Source organism: Humulus lupulus, chromosome 6 (genome assembly GCF_963169125.1).
Source record: "Humulus lupulus chromosome 6, drHumLupu1.1, whole genome shotgun sequence".
Lineage (NCBI taxonomy): Eukaryota > Viridiplantae > Streptophyta > Magnoliopsida > Rosales > Cannabaceae > Humulus > Humulus lupulus.
The window spans coordinates 222,351,695-222,369,680 of NC_084798.1; the positions used below are offsets into that span (position 1 = coordinate 222,351,695).

Genomic DNA, 17,986 nt, shown 5'->3' on the forward strand with positions numbered 1-17,986 from the left:
AATTCATTCCAACAAAAGTAAAAACAAATAATAATAATATTCGATATAATAATATATATTAGAACAAAATTTTAAATATTTATTTGTACAATTTAAATAATACAAATACATTTTTTTTGATAAATTATAAATTTATTTTCAAATAAGAGAAATATTGTTAAAAATTAACTATAAAGTTTTGAAATTTTGGAATAATTGGAAATTTTCCACTTTTTTACTCGAACATTACTACAATAAAATAGAGACATTTGCATCCCTTTTTTAAGTGACACAATAGAAATTTCACGTCACTCTACAAAGCAATGTGTGTATGTGGGTCATCTCATAGAGTAAACTTGTTGATATGAATGAAGATTAAAGAAATAAAATACAAAGAATCAATTTTCATAATACCTTAAAAAAATAAATTAATGTGATAATTCTGTTTATTTATCATTAAATTTATATTAAAAAACTAAAGTTTTGAAGAGAAATAAAAACAATATAAAGTTTTATTTAATTTGCGCCAATTTAATATTACAAACTAATTGTTAATGCTTTGATTAAAAAAATGTCATATATTTGTGTTTATTTATTCATAACTTGTTAACACAGGAGTTGGGAGTGCTCTTGGAGTCTTAGTACTTGTTTTTGGTACATGGAGACTATACAAATTCATAATGAAAAGAAAAGAAATTAAACAGAAGAAAACATTTTTCAAACGAAATGGTGGCCTTTTGTTGGAACAGCAAATACACTCGAGTGAAAACAAAGTCGAGCAAACCAAGTTGTTCGATGCAAAAGAGTTAGAGAAGGCAACAAATAATTTTAGTATAGACAGAGTTCTTGGACAAGGAGGTCAAGGTACTGTGTACAAAGGAATGTTGGAAGATGGAAAGATTGTTGCGATAAAGAAGTCTAAAATAATTGATGAAGCCAAACTCTCTGAATTCATTAATGAGGTTGTTATTCTTACGCAAATCAATCATAGAAATGTTGTCAAGCTATTGGGATGTTGTTTGGAGACAGATGTTCCACTTCTAGTTTATGAATTTGTTCCAAACGGAACGCTTTCTGAGTATATTCATGACAAAAATGTAGAGTTTCCTTTTACATGGAGTATGCGATTACGAATTGCAACTGAGGTTGCGGGAGCTCTCTCATACTTACACTCAGCAGCTTCTTTTCCAATTTATCATCGATATGTTAAGTCTACAAACATACTCCTTGATGAAAAATTGAGAGCTAAAGTTGCAGACTTTGGTACATCAAGAACTATTTCCTTAGAGCAAACACACTTGACCACTGTAGTTTATGGCACATTTGGTTATCTAGATCCAGAATATTTTCAAACAAGCCAATTTACAGATAAGAGTGATGTTTATAGTTTTGGAGTGATTCTTGTTGAGCTCTTGACTGGACAAAAAGCAATATCTGCAGCAAGATCAGAGGAAGGAAGAAGTTTGGCAACATATTTCATAATGACAATGGAGGAAAATAGCAGTATTCTGTTCGATATTCTTGATGGTCAAATTGTCAAAGATGCGCCAAAAGAAGAGATCTTAATTGTTGCTAATCTTGCACAAAAATGCTTACACTTGAACGGAAGGAATAGACCTACCATGAAAGAAGTAGCAATGGAGCTAGAGAGGATACAAGTCATTGATAATAAAGATGCAAAGGGTAGTCAACATGATTATGAAGAGCTAGCATATGCACAACCTGAAGTTATAGACTACTCTTGGAATGCTTCCTCGTCAACAACTTTTGATAATAATGCATCTAGTTCTTCGTTGCATCAAGAATTACCATTATTATAAGGTATCTTTTTGTAATACTCTTCACTTATATTTTCTTTTTCAAATTTATATAATTAAAAAACAATAGTATATATTTGCCTGGTCAATTATAATGTGGAATTCTTTATAGGTTATTGTAGTTTAATAATAATAATAATAATACAAACAATGTAATTGTAATAAATAGGCAGAATAAAATATTGTTTTGTATTCGAATTTCTTAATTCAAAGTATTTCATAAATAGTTATTAAAAATGAATTATGTGTACATTTTCCTAATAAACTACATATATAACACTTTAACCATTTGTTTTATTTAATCCAGGAACTTTGTGATTGGCTGTAGTGTGTAATGTATCTATAAACATATTTCGTTTTATTACACATAATAATAATAATAATAATAATAATAATAATAATAATAATAATAATAATAATAATAATAATAATAATAATAATTTCTAGAGCTAACTAATAAAGTAATTTTAATAATGTTTATATGTATTGTTTAATCAGTATCCATTTTAATTTATTCCAACATTGATTATAAAGCCAATTGTTATCTATTGTGACAAAAAAATACTTGGGGAAGATTTAGTGTTGGGAATGCTTAAGTTTATTATTATAATTAAATTTAATTAGACAAATATAAGAATTTAAACATATTTAACCGAAGCCTCTCGTTTCTTTGTTTCGTGCAGCTCTCAGCTCACATTATTCTCACGCACCCCACTGGTACAGTCTCTCTCTCATTCTCATTTCTCTTATATATATATATATAAAACTATTCAGTGGAATAGATTCTTGTTTACACATTTTTGTTTCAACATGATGAATTGCTGACACATTTTTGTGTAATATTAATTTTTCTTATGAACTTTTCAGGTTTATCATCCAAAATAATATTTTGGAGAGTCTCTTCTTTATCCTTGGTTCAACAATGGATTTTGTTTGGGGGTGATATTGTAGTAATTTTGCAGAAATATATTGCCTTTGGAAGTTGGTTTTGAAGAGTTGGACTTTATTGTATGGAGTTATCAACTTTTTATTTCATGAGACTTTGTTATGAACATTATTTTATATGGACTTTATTATATATGTACGAGACTTTGAATATTTTAGACTTGTAGACTTTTATAAGTGTGAGATTTTAGATAATTTAGACTTGTAATCTTTATGTTCAATTATGTATATTGTAGACTTTATTATGCCGGTACAAGATTTCTATTTATAATGAGAAATACATTTTCATTGTAGAAACATGTGTTATCTTACATAATCACTACAATTTTATTCGAACAAAATATCAAAGAAGAAGAAGACAAAAACCTAAGAAAATAAACCATTTCTACAACCAAAAGATGAAAGACATAACCAATGACGAAAATGAAACTATTTGTAGATTGAAACAAAGACCACAACAGGGTTCCGGGGCAAAACAGTACTAAAAAGAAAAATCTCAGAGCAAAGGAATTTAGTTGAGATCTCAATAATACTAAAAAAAAGGTTTGAGAATATAGTAAGGTTTTTGACATGAAAGAAAGGTTTCAAAAGGTAAAAATGATCAGTGAAGAGAAATCAACATTTTCATTCTCATCTGAATTAGTATTTTGTATCCAATTCATTTAGATTTGATGAATTGGATTTCTGGAACACTATCGGGGACTATTACTGTAGTTATAAACGCAAGGCATCTTTATAGGTATGTCTTTATATCTATGCATATATATATATTCATATTTAGAATTTTCTTTGTGTGTATGTGTGATTATCTATTCATCATAAAATAATATTTTTTTAGTGGTTAATTAACGTAAAACATAGTAAAAATTCATAATAGTAGTGCATCTAGGAATTCATTCCACCAAAAATAAAAATCAATAATAATATATATTGGAAATATATAATGGAACAAAATTTAAAAATTACACGCATATATACAAATTAAATAATAAAATAATGTAATTGAGATAACTATTCTACTATTAGAACTCATCTATCCACCTACTCTCATTTTTACAAAACAACTTCATTATATTATATTTTTTTTATTAATATTTGAATAAAACTAGAAGTGAAAATATCTTTTAAATTTATCAATTCTTAAGAAATTATAGCACATTTCCAAAAGAAATAATCACATCTTAACTACTAGGTACCTACTATTACCAAAAACGTAACAAGATGTATTTTTTATGCAAAAGAAAAAAACTTAAGAATTTAACTGTAACGTGTTGAGAAATTATTTATTTTTACTGTCAATATCCATATATTTTAATCAATCATATTTTTAATAAAAAATTATAAATACATTTTATATCTATCGCAAATTTTAATTAAATAAATTGAGGTTATTTTGTCATAATAAATAATAAGAATTTTTGCACCAAAACTACCCTAAAGTTTGAGGTTTGTACACATCATAGACTCAATCTTTTTTTTAGCAGTGGAAAATACCAGAAATTGGTCTAGTCACCACCTAACGGAGATCAATATGCAGGTAGTGACGAAATTACTATTATACTAACTTTGGGTATTTTTCCTGCTAAAAAAAAGATTGGATCTATGCTACGTACAATCTTCAAACTTTAGCTAGTTTTGCCACAAATATTCCTAAATAATATTTTTACCAAAATTAGTAAAAAAAAAAATACAATTTTAACAATCATGAACGAAAATTTAAGAAAAAACAAAAAAAAATCAATTTGCATTGTATTTTGAACAATATTTTTATCAAATGAATAACAGTATATTTCATTATCTAGCCTAGAAACCAAAACAAACAGAAAGGGAAAAAAATCAAATGTTTGATAAATTTCAATTTATATATTATAAAACTTATATAAAAAAATTAAAGTTTAGAGGAAGAGAAATAATAATATTAAAATCTCATTTAATTTATGCTTATTTAAAATTACAAACTAATTAAGAATAAGTTTTTAAAAATTCCAAATTTCCATAAATGAATGATTATGTTTATTTATTCATACATGTTAAACAGGTGTGGGGAGTCCTCTTGGATTATTAGTTCTACTTTGTGGTACATGGAGACTATACATATTCATAAAGAAAAGAAAAGAAATTAAACGCAAGAAAGCATTTTTCAAACGAAATAGTGGCCTTTTGTTGGAACAGCAGATACACTCAAGTGAAAACAATGTCGAGCAAATCAAGTTGTTCGATTCAAAAGAGTTAGGGAAGGCAACTGATAATTTCAATATAGACAGAGTTCTTGGGCAAGCAGGTCAAGGCACTGTGTACAAAGGAATGTTGGAAGATGGAAAGATTGTTGCTGTGAAGAAGTCTAAAATAATTTATGAAGCCAAACTCTCTGAATTCATCAACGAGGTTGTCATTCTTACACAAATCAATCATAGAAATGTTGTCAGGCTATTGGGATGTTGTCTGGAGACAGATGTTCCGCTTCTAGTTTATGAATTCGTCCCAAATGGAACACTTTCAGAGTATATTCATGACAAAAATGCAGAGTTTCCTTTCACATGGAACATGAGATTACGAATTGCAACTGAAGTTGCGGGAGCTCTTTCATACTTACACTCAGCAGCTTCTTTTCCAATTTATCATTGAGATATCAAGTCTACGAACATACTCCTTGATAAAAAATTGAGGGCAAAAGTTGCAGACTGTGGTACATCAAGAACTATCTCCTTAGAGCAAACTCACCTGACCACTTTAGTTTATGGCACATTTGGCTATCTAGATCCAGAATACTTTCAGTCTAACCAATTCACAGATAAGAGTGATGTTTATAGTTTTGGAGTGGTTCTTGTCGAGCTCTTGACCGGACAAAAAGCAATATCTGCAACAAGGTCAGAGGAGGAAGGAAGAAGTTTGGCAACATATTTCATGATGACGATGGAGAGAAATAGTAGTAGTCTGTTCGACATTCTTGATGGTCAAGTTCTCAAAGATGCGCCGAAAGAAGATATCTTAATTGTTGCTGATCTTGCAAAGAGATGCTTACATTTGAGTGGAAGGAACCGACCTACCATGAAAGAAGTAGCAAAGGAGCTAAAGAGGATGATTCAAGGCATTGATAATAAAGATTCTAAGGGTAGTCAACAACATAATTATGAGTATGAAGAGCTAGCATATGCACCACCTGAAGTTATAGACTACTCTTGGAATATTTCTACATCGTCAACTTTTGATAGTAATGCTACTAGCTCCTCATTGCATCAAGAGTTTCCATTGTTGGAAGTGTGAACACATAGTAATATTCCTTTTGTAGTACTCTTCACTTTATTTTCTTTTTATTTCAAATTTCAGAGATCAATTATACTGTGAAATACTTTATTGGTTAATATTGTTAAATTTAGTTTCATCTCATTGTATAAGCATTCAACGCTTGGTACTTTTACTATATTATGTAATATAGTAGTACTCGTGTTTTTGTATGATTTTGGCCTTTTCATTTTTCTAATTAGTTATTTTTATACGAATTTTTATAGCCAACTATCTAATGAATATTATCACCATTCATTAGATAGTTGAGGAACACATGCAAATGGACTAGTATATCATTATTGTGAAATTTATTACAGTATAAAAATTTATTACAATACTAATTAACATGTATTATTGACTACTAAAGAATAAGATAGTATTACAATGTATTGTAATACTTTATCTAGTCTCGTGATATTCTTTGTAAATCCTATAATTGACATTTTTATAGAAATATCTTTTTTTCTTAAAAGAGAAATTTGTTGATTTAATTGTTTCCTTTTATTATAATTTTCGAAAATATTTGTTTTCCTTTTATTATAATTTTCGGAAATATTTGTTTTCCTTTATTATATTTTTTGGATTTGTTTGGAAAAATATTTGGTTTCCTTTATTCTAATTTTCGGAAACCTTCTTTCCTTTTGTGTGATTTTTGGTCAATAATATGCTTCCTTATTTAGCATATATTGTCTCATTTTGTTTATAAAGGAAACAAAGGTTATTGCAAATATTCGGTACTTACCCAAAGTTATTTTTTGGATTATTTGCTGACATATTTTCGTGCAGCTCAAGGATTGCAATCAGGAAACTGGTTCTTAATATCATTAATTGTTGTTTCCTTTTTGAGCTTGTTTTTGATCCGACACAGGTCTGAGCTGTCCCCACCGATATTGCATCTGTCGGATCAGCATCTTCTAAATAAGGCAACTCTTCGACAATCAATGATAACTTCTGTGATTCTTGCCTTTATTAGAAGAATTCTTTCTCTGCCTTTGTGAGCACGAAAAAGATTCTATAAATAGGGCTATAAAGGTAGTGAGAAAATGGAACTCTTTGGTGGATTATTTGTGAGCTTTATTGTAATATTTGTGAGAGTTCTTCTTTGTATTCAAGATCATAAGTATTCACGTGATCTTGTAGAATTATGTGTGTTTAGTTTTTTTTTAGTGGTGAGCTTATACCATGTTCATGAGTGAATACACATTGTAATTTGAACATAGCGTTTGTAGTCTTCGGGAGAAGATTTTTTACAAGCCTTGCGTCGGGAGGATGCAAGCACTCGCTGACCATTGAAGGGAGTTCAAGTGGTTGAGCGTTTCAATCAAGATCAGATTAGTGAAGAGAAGTACAACAAGTTGCGGCAAATCTCAAGAGGGAGTCTTGTTTTGTTTAAGTCAATATTTTTGTACTTGTGATTCTTTATTAATTGGTTTTATTCTCTGGGCGTGGCCCCAAGGAGTAGGTTATCCGAAAGGGTTTCTGAACCTTGTAAAAATTCGTTGTGTTCTTTATTTTTTTTACACTGTCTTTTTATTGTGTTCAGTTTCTGTAATACTCATTCAGTACCTTATAATTTAAAATTGTACATATTTGGTACCTAGACTCAAATGTGATCAATAAAATTTTATTAATATGACTAATAAATTGCTCTAAGTTATATGTAATTAAGTAATTAAATTTGAATTTGAAACCCATATAATTGATGACAGTTTATTCGCATTGATAAAATTTCATTAATCAAATTTGTTTAAGATACCAAATATGTAAAATTTCAAATTATAGGGTACTAGAAAAACAATATAACATGGGGTACTAAGTGTGTATTTTGATAAAACACAATATACCAAATAATTGTTTAATTAACCTTATATCTTTTAGTTTGACTTATTGCTATTAAATGGTCTTAATTAATTAGATATTTGCTTATCAATTTATAGTATTTTTTGTTTATATATATAAATAAATATATATATTCAAACTGAAGTTTAATTCACCATTGAAGTACTATACATGTGTGTTTTTTTGATTAAATGTGATACCAGATAACAAATAAGTGATCAATAAAGAAGAAAGAGGCACTGATGATGAGTCTGCTGAACTGCTACTACTACATGTTTGTTAATGTTATTATGATTGGATCATTATTATTAATGACAATAATGTGGATATGTAGATATTCCATACCCTTTCGGAATTGGATCATCCAAATGTTTTCTTGACAAACGATTCGAAATCTCCTGCCACAACTCTTCCACGCCTGTTCTCAAACACACTCAGCCACAGTTTCTAGCTATGACGTGGATTACGATTCCTAATGGATTGAGGTGAGAAACCCCATTAGTTTGTTTTACTATAAGCAAATGGATTGAGGTAATGATTATGTCAGTTTAAAATAAGTAGAAGTGGAGAATTGATATTGTATTGAATGAGTATATTGAATATTCACTACTGAATCGACTTAATCAATTGTAAGGATTACATCTGACTTTATATATTACATAAAGGACTATTCTAGAAAGAGAATATTAGGGAATATTTCTAAAACAGAATTCCCCTGCTTTTAGGAAAATCTTAACAGAATGGTACTATTGACAGGCTATGATTAGCTGTCATCATCATCACAATTGTGGTCCTTCAATTTGGTTGCAACGGCTCCAATATTTTCAACACGCCCCCTCAAGCTGTGCTGTGGAGATAATGAAACAGCTAGCTTGTTCTTAAGATAATGAAACTGTGAAATGCTGAGAGGTTTGGTAAGTATATCGGCTACTTGTTCTTCTGTTGGAATGTATCTTACTTCCACTTCCTTGTTCAGTACTTTATCTCTAATGAAGTGCACGTCTATTTCGATATGTTTTGTTCTTGAATGGAACACTGGATTAGATGCTAGCTGCCTAGCACCAGAGTTGTCACACCACATTATGGTTGGTCCCTTATAGTCAATGCCGATCTCAGTAAACAAAGATTGCAGCCACACGACTTCTGTACAAGCCTGAGCTAAAGCTCTATATTCGGCTTCTGTGCTTGAGCGAGCCACAGATTTCTGTTTTCATGAGCTCCAGCTGATCAGATTTTTACCAAAATAAATGCAGTAGCCGGTTGTGGACTTCCTATCATCAAGAGAGCTTGCCCAATCCGAGTCACAAAAACCTTCAATAGTTAAGGTGGAGGCACGAGTGAACATGATTCCGTCTCCAATTGTTCCAGCAAGGTAACGTAAGATTTTCTTACAAGCGACCCAGTGGTTTTGAGTGGGAGCTTGAAGATATTGGCTTAACTTGTTCACAGAGTAGGCAATATCCGGCCTGCTGAGTGTAAGATATTGGAGAGCACCGATAACGCTTCGGTATAGAGTGTGATGATCAAAGGGTGCACTATCTTGAAGACTTAGTTTGTTGCTTTGATTCATGGGAGTTGAACAAGGTTTGGCAGCAATCATGTTGGTCTTTTTTAAAAGATCTATTGTGTACTTGGTTTGGGATAAATGAAGACTATGATGCCCCCTAGTTATCTCAAAACCAAGGAAGTACGTCACGGAGCCGAGAGAGTGCAGAGCAAAAGCTGACCGAAGCTTAGAGATGATGGTGGAGACGTGAGTGGTGTTATTGCCTGTAAGTAAAATATCATCAACGTACACTAAAATGTACACAACAGCAGCACCATCATTATAAAAGAACAAAGAAGTGTCAGAAACAGAGTTTTTAAAGCCGAGAGCAATGAGAGAGCCTTTGAGTTTGTCAAACCAAGCCCGAGGGGCCTGTTTTAAACCATAGAGGGCCTTGTCGAGCTTACACACCGCAGAAGGATTGGTAGAGTCAATAAAACCAGCTGGTTGCTCCATAAAGACTTCTTCTTGAAGAGTGCCATTTAAAAAGGCATTATTGATATCAATTTGCTGAATATCCCAGCTATGAGTGACTGCCAAAGAGAGAATGACCCGAATTGTAGATAGCTTAACAACAGGGCTAAAAGTTTCAAAGTAGTCAATACCGGACTGTTGTTGAAAGCCTTTGGCAACAAGGCGAGCTTTGTACCGATTTATTGTACCATCGGCATTATACTTGATGCGGAAGACCCATTTGTTGTCAACAACATGCATGTGGGGCTGTCGAGGAACAAGATGCCAGGTGCAATTTGTTATCAGTGCAGTATGTTCATCTTTCATAGCCGAATACCAATGTGGAGAAGTGAGAGCATGCTCAACTGAGGTTGGTACAGTGTCTATAAGATTGGTCAAGGGAGAGGAGGCGGCTAAGAGAACTTTAGGCTTGTAGATTCCTGCTTTGGAACGGGTAGTCATATGGTGGCCAGTAGTTGGAATAGGTACTGTGGGAGGTGCAACTGAGGGAAGAGTGAGCTGTCGGGTTGGTGAATGCGAAATGGGCAGGTGGATTTCTAAGGGCAACGTGGAGTAAGAGGGATCTGTTTGGGATGAGGGTCGTGGACTAGAAGAGTCAGAGAAGAGAGTTTTACCGTGACTAAGTGAAGGCGCAGAGCTTGAGGTTGAGACAGCAGGAGATAAGTCGGGATTTGAGGAGCAATGACTATTATCATCCACAGTGTTTCCTAAATCATCATGTTCCTGCAAAGAAGAAGATAGCACTGGAAACCATTGACTGTAATTGACATGTTTGGAACAAGTATCTATTGTAGAATTTTTAAAATTTGCAGCAGCAAAACCAGCAGCAAATGGGAACTCTAATTCATTAAATTTGACACTCTGAACTATATAGACACGGCCAGAAGGATGGAGGCATTTGTATCCTTTATGGTTGGGGCTGTAGCCAAGAAAAACGCATTTTGTAGATCTGAAATCTAGTTTATGCTGATTATAGGCACGAAGATGAGGGAATGAGGCATAGCCAAACAAATGCAAGAAGTGCAAATTTGGTTTTACTTTGAACAAAACTTCTATGGGAGACTTGTGGTTTAATGTTGGAGTGGACAAGTGATTTATGAGGAATGCAGCGGTACCAAAAGCCTCCCACCAGTAGTGCAGCGGCATTGAGGCTTGAGTGAGTAACGTTAAACCCATTTCAACTATGTGACGGTGTTTTCTTTCGGATTTGCCATTTTGAGGATGTGTATGGGGACAAGGATGACTGAAATGAATTCCTAAGGAATTTAGGAAAGGAACAAGACTGCGATACTCACCACCCCAGTCAGAGTGAAGAGTTTTAATTTTGTGGTCAAATTTTCTTTCAACAAATTTTTGGAAGTGAATGAAAGTTTCTTTTACATCAGATTTTAATCTTAAAGGATATATCCAAGTGAAGTTACTGTATTCATCCACAATGTGAACATAGTACCTATATCCATCTTTAGATAATATTGGTGATGCTCCCCATACATCTGAATGAATTATTTCTAGTGGTTTACTGGCAGATTTAGGTGAAGAGTGATAATGCTTATGTTTGGATTTGCCAATGTGACAAGCATCACAGAAATTTGGAAGGACTTTGAAACAAACTTTTTCATTGATTAACATATTTTTCATTACACTTAGACTTGGATGACCAAGCCGCATATGCCAGAGGTCAAGATTACTATTGTTGGCTAATTGAACAAACAGAGTTTGAGCTGAACTAGCAAGCTCACTAGATGGACTCTTACAACGTGACACTGAGATTGGACTCTTCTTGGAATTTAAAGGCTCAACACAGAGACAAGAGTGTTGTTTTCTTGGAAAAATGGAATGAAATGATGACTTAGGAAGTTGTAGTTGATAAAGGCCATTGCTAAGCATTCCCCGAGCTAGCTCCTTCCTTGTAGCTAGATCCTTTATAACACAATAGTCAGAATAAAACTCAATATAAATATGATTATCTTTGGTTAATTGGGATATGGACAATAAATTTTTGGTTATTTGGGGAACACAAAATATATTGTTAAGCAGTAAATGAGATGAAGATTTCGGTAAATGCAAAGGATTTGTACCAATCTCAGTTATCAAAAGGGGCTGTCCATTTCCAATAAGTAGTTTAGTAGTACCTTTATTTTCCACCTTGTTTTGCAAATTTTGAGCATCAGCCGTGATATGGTTTGTTGCTCCACTGTCTATATACCAAGAGTTATCAAGATGAGGATCATTAGATGAAGAGTAGAATGCATGCTGATCTTGGCTAGATACTTGTTGTCCTGCTGCAAAGGTATTCGGGTTTGACTGGGTTAAGTTGGATGTAAGAGCCTGAAAATTGATATCAAACCGATGATAGAATTTCGACACAACATGGCCAACACGATTGCAAAGTTGGCAAACAGGACGATTGCTTCTCCCTCCACGACCACGACCACGACCGCGGAAAGAGTATCCTCTCGCTTGACTGGTATTTGGGCTTGCATTTCCATTGATATTGACAGATTTTTTGAACTGTGCAGCAAAGTTGGCACTAGGAATGTGTTCTCCAGTAGCAGCAATGTTGAGCTGCTCAAGTCTCATTTCCTGACTTTGCAGTAAGAACTGAACTTCCTGCAATGTTATAGTGTCAGGTCTAGAGGTGAGCGTAATGACAACTGGGTCATAGTCATGACCAAGACCACCTAATATATATAGGATCAACTCTTCGTCAGAGATGGTTTGTCCTGCAGCAGAGAGATTTTCAGCAATGCTAGTCATTTTTAACATGTAATCATGAACAGATAAACTTCCTTTCTTAAGGGATTGAAGCTGGAAACGAAGCTGGAGAGTCCTAGCTTTAGACTGTGTAGTGAATAGGAGTTCAAGGGTATGCCAAACCTCAGATGAAGTTGTACACCTTACAACATGACCGAACATGGTCTCTGAAATGGAGTTGAGCATCCAGGAAAGAATAGCTTGATCCATGCGCCGCCATAGAGCATAACCAACGTTGAGTTGTCGAGGTTCACCCGGGACAGGGCCTCCAACTGTGTTGTCGACGAACTGGGGAGGACAGACCTTAGTTCCGAGAATGAAGCCGTCTAAATCGTGAGCTTGGAGTGCTGGCAGAATCTGAGATTTCCAAAAGGAGTAGTTCCCTCTGTCAAGCTTTAATGTTAGAGGAGCAAGACTTTGAAAGATGGTCATGGGGTTGGCAGCGGCAGGAGCAGGGGCTGGAGCTTCAGCAACAGTGGAGGTTGCACTAGTGACTGAAGTGGATTCACCAGGAGTCGTCATTGCCAGGAGTCGAACGTGCGCTCTGGTACCAAGTTTAAAATAAGTAAAAGTGGAGAATTGATATTGTATTGAATGAGTATATTGAATATTCACTACTAAATCGACTTAATCAATTGTAAGGATTACATCTGACTTTATATATTACATAAAGGACTATTCTAGAAAGAGAATATTAGGGAATATTTCTAAAACAGAATTCCCCTGCTTTTAGGAAAATCTTAACAGAATGGTACTATTGACAGACTATGATTAGCTGTCATCATCATCACAATTGTGGTCCTTCAATTTGGTTGCAACGGCTCCAATATTTTCAACAATGTCCGACTAAGTTAGTCCCTTAACAGTACGTATTTCGATGTATTTAAAACACATGTTCTGCCAACCGGAACTAACAACCGGTCCCTTTAGAATCCTCTTTAGATCGGATAAGTCTTTGTTCGTGTAATTTTTTTATAATCTATATATATATATATGATAATAAATAAATAATAATTTTTATATTAACTAAAAAAATTATGTGCTATTTAATTCTCAGATATTAATGAATGCATTGAGTACAAATCGTCATGCCCTGAAGCTCTACTTGCGTGAACACTTTCACTGTAGTTATAAACGCAAGACTATCTTTATAGGTATGTCTTTATATCCAATGTATATATCTTACCTATTATATAAATGGCTATTTAATAGTATTTTATATTTAACAGAATTTAGTATATTTTAACAGAATTTGGTATACTTTAACAGTTAGTTATTAACATTTTAACAGAATCTATAATTCAGTCAACCAATGCAACAGTTGAGAAATATACAACCATTGCCATAGGACACAACCATTAGCATTTGCAGACACAATAAAAATCATCTCATCTATTTATGAATCATAAATTAAGACAATCGTAAATTTGAAATATAAATTCTTACAATCTTCTATTAAACTTGTAAAGAAGGTAAAAAAAAAAGATTTACATAAAAATAAAAATTGATTATCTTAGAAGTTTATCATTCATGTTCAACAATTATGAAGACTAAACACTCATCTATGTTTCAAGAACAAAATCTGTCAGACGTTAAATTTGTAAAATCTGATCTTTAGTTTAATTTTTTTGTGTAGATTTACAGCGAAGGAAAAAACGATAAAGAATAAGATGTTTTGAGGCTTGTACTTTTAAGGTGAAGCGCAGAGTGGGATTTAGAGGGTGATGTTGTGCTCGAATAGCCATTTCAGCGCCAAGGAATCAGAATTGCTGCTTTGGTTTCTTCATATTCATATGCAAAGCATTATTCTTTGATACAAAGCTTTGCACTTTTTTTTCCTTTGTAACTTTAGAAAGCAATTCGCAGCAACGTTTTTCTCAACAGAGGATTTCAAATCGACCCTTCTCATTCTTCTTCGGAGCAATCTTGCTTCACCAAGTTTCCACTTTCGATGTGTTATTATAGTAGTACTACTATGAGAGGTTCTTTGTTTTGGATTCTCTTAATAATAATAACCGAGATCCTCGTCGTCGTTCACTCCATACTATGCACTTAGCCGAAAAAGTTATGGGAACTTAGCAGCCTTATCCGGAATAGAAAAGCCGCTACAGCAGGAGCTTATCAGTGCCGGAATAGAAATGGTTGTAGGCAAGCTGGCTAACTTGTCTATCCAATCGAATCTGCTAGAGGACATACGGATTGGTCAGAGACATGATAGCACACTAGCAACACACACGGATGCAGTCAGAGAAGGAAAGACTACAAATTTCTCAATATCCAGTCAAGGTTTATTGAGATATAAGGATCGGGTATGCGTGTCAGACGATCAAAGTATTAAGAAGACGATCCTAGAAGAAGCGCACAGCACCCCATACTCGGTTCATCCAGGGTCTACCAAGATGACTCATGACATCAAGGCAGTCTATTGGTGGCCAGGGATGAAGAAGGACATAGCGGAGTATGTATCTAAGTGTCTGGTATGCCAGCAAGTGAAGGCGGAGCATCAGCGGCCTGCAGGATTATTGCAACCGCTTAGCATACCGGAATGGAAGTGGGACGATATAGCCATGGACTTCGTGACAGGTCTGCCAAGGACGAATAAGCAGCATGATTCTGCTTGGATAGTCATAGATAGACTAACCAAGTCGGCTCATTTTCTGCCTGTTAAGACTTCTTATACGGCAGACCAATATGCAGACATCTACATCCAAGAGATTGTACGATTGCATGGAATCCCCAAGACGATAGTATCAGATAGAGGATCAGTGTTTACGTCAAGATTTTGGAGAAGCTTACAGCAAGCCATGGGTACTAAGTTAAGTCTTAGTACAGCTTTCCATCCTTAGACAGATGGGCAGTCCGAGCGTACGATTCAGATTTTAGAGGATATGCTACGCGCATGTGTACTTGACTTTGGAGGATCGTGGAACAAGTACTTACCGCTGATCGAGTTCTCGTACAACAACAGCTACCAGTCGACGATCGAGATGGCACCTTATGAGTTGCTATATGGAAGAAGGTGCCGATCACCGTTGCACTGGGACGAGGTAGGAGAAAGGCAGCTTCTAGGGCCCGAAGCTGTTAGACAAGCACAAGAAGCAGTAACGCTTATTAGACAGCGTATGCTTGCTGCTCAAAGCCGACAGAAAAGCTATGCGGATACCAAGCGACGCGATGTGGAGTTCCAAGTTGGAGATCAAGTCTTCCTGAAGATATCTCCTATGAAGGGTGTCAAGCGGTTCGGGAAGAAAGGCAAGCTCAGTCCCCGATTCATAGGTCCTTTTGAGATATTAGACAAAGTGGGACCAGTTGCGTATAGACTAGCCCTACCGCCAGCACTAGCCGATAGTCACAACGTCTTCCACATCTCGATGTTACGCAAGTATGTGTCAGACCCATCTCACGTCCTCAAGTACGATACCATAGTGCTCCAGAAAGACTTAAGTTACGAGGAACGACCGGTTAGCATCCTAGATAGAGGGATGAAGCAGTTACGGTCCAAGAGCTTTCCTATAGTTAAAGTCCTATGGAGCAATAGTTCTAAACGCGAGGCAACGTGGGAGTTGGAAGAGGACATGCAGAGCCGGTATCCGGAGTTATTTGGTAAGTAAATTTCGAGGACGAAATTCTTTTTAGTAGGGGAGAATTGTAGAGTCCAAGAACTTTACTTAGCTAATTGTTTAGTAGTATTATAGTATGTTTAGCGTTATCTTTGTTACTATGGATTTTTGGTTCAGACCGGGAATTATTTGGACACTCATAGTAGTACTTATAGATTTTCTAAGTTTAACCTATAGTTTAAGAATATTAAGTATAACCTAAGGTTTGATTAATGTGACTGATATTAAGGATTATATTTACTATATTATAAGGTTTAGACATCAACCAATAGGATTTTAAGCACATGTTATGAATGGTGATTAAGGATTAAAGATTTTTGAGGATTAAATATAATAAGGAGTAAAGTTTGAATGTTTTAGGGTCAGTCAGCAACTTTGAGTACGTTGAGGGCTTAGTCAAGGCTGTTTACTCCATTCAAACTTAGCTAAAAATGTGTAATTTCCTGTTTAAATATTCAGCGTGTGCCGATATATCGCAGCTATAGGGGGCGATATGTCGCAGCACGTAGATACGGAAAACACGAAACGATGCACGGTCGCCTCGGGCATACTGGCCCAGGCGATATATCGCCTACAGGGGGCGATATATCGCCTCCTTCAGCATGGATTCAAACTCTTTTGAATTCATTTCCTTTCAGCCATTCAAACTCCTTCAACAGTCCAGCATCTTTTGAACGAGTCTTCAGCCTCTGCTGAACGATTATTCAAATGATTTTCACCTAAAAAGCCATTATTTTTATTCAAGTAAAATCAAGATATTTTCATTCCCAAACTCTATAAATAGGACCTAGCACCCAGCCATTATTCACCATTTGCTCTAAGTTCAGAAGCTGCTAGTGTTAAGTGAGTGTGAGAGTGTAAACACCTGGTTTGGGGAAAAACTATAAGCTTAAACATCATAAGCTTATCAAACACTTTGGGAAGGGAGTTCTATAGTATTTCGGTGGAGGTTAGATTGATCTTGCAAATCTTTGAGGTAAACCCAAAACTTTGTTTCATTTATTTCATGTTATTTCCTTTCTCAAAACCTGCTACTCAGTCCCCTAACCTCATTCTTATTTTGGTTAGAGAATCCAAGTTCTTAAGCATATAAGTCGGTAAGTATGTTTTTTATGGTTTAGTCTTTCCATCCTTTCCATTTCTTCTTCTTCTTTCAACTCACTCTTGTTCATTATGGTTTTAGGAGTTTCCAAAAGTCCTAACTCAGTCCATTATATCCCGGTAACTTTGGTAAGGAAAATAGGCTAGAATCAATATGTTATGTGCTTATGTTATCTATATGTTTTATGTTATTAAATGTGTTATGATATGTATGTATGTTTGTAGGCTTGGGCATATGACCCATATGGCTAACAAGACCCCAAATGGGTTATGGACATATGACCTACTTAGCTAGTAGGACCCCACTAACTCCATGGGCATATGCTTGTTTAGTCTATGGGACCTCAAGAATAATGGCCATTATAATAAGTGTATGTTATATGTATTATGTTAAGTCTTTATGTTTTCTTATGAAATTATGTATATGACTTTGTGTTAGATTTTCCTTGCTGGGCATTAGGCTCACTCCTGTTCGACATTCTTGATGGTCAAGTTGTCAAAGATGCGCCGAAAGAAGAGATCTTAATTGTTGCCGATCTTGCACAAAGATGCTTACACTTGAGAAGAAGGAATAGACCTACCATGAAAGAAGTAGCAATGGAGCTAGAGAGGATACAAGTCATTGA

At 34.5% G+C, this 17,986-nt stretch overlaps 2 protein-coding genes across 2 annotated transcripts; both read left to right on the forward strand.

The window, feature by feature from the left end:
* Window positions 1-599: 599 nt before the first annotated feature.
* On the forward strand, window positions 600-3,038 carry LOC133783533 (wall-associated receptor kinase-like 1). The gene is made up of 3 exons (XM_062223185.1): window positions 600-1,800; window positions 2,480-2,513; window positions 2,664-3,038. Exon 1 carries the CDS (start codon window positions 660-662, stop codon window positions 1,797-1,799), a length of 1,140 nt encoding a protein of 379 aa, XP_062079169.1. The 5' UTR covers window positions 600-659; the 3' UTR covers window position 1,800; window positions 2,480-2,513; window positions 2,664-3,038.
* Window positions 3,039-4,515: 1,477 nt separating this feature from the next.
* LOC133786176 (wall-associated receptor kinase-like 1) lies at window positions 4,516-6,005 on the forward strand. The gene is made up of 3 exons (XM_062225385.1): window positions 4,516-4,525; window positions 4,780-5,309; window positions 5,376-6,005. Exons 1-3 carry the CDS (start codon window positions 4,516-4,518, stop codon window positions 6,003-6,005), a joined length of 1,170 nt encoding a protein of 389 aa, XP_062081369.1.
* Window positions 6,006-17,986: the final 11,981 nt, after the last annotated feature.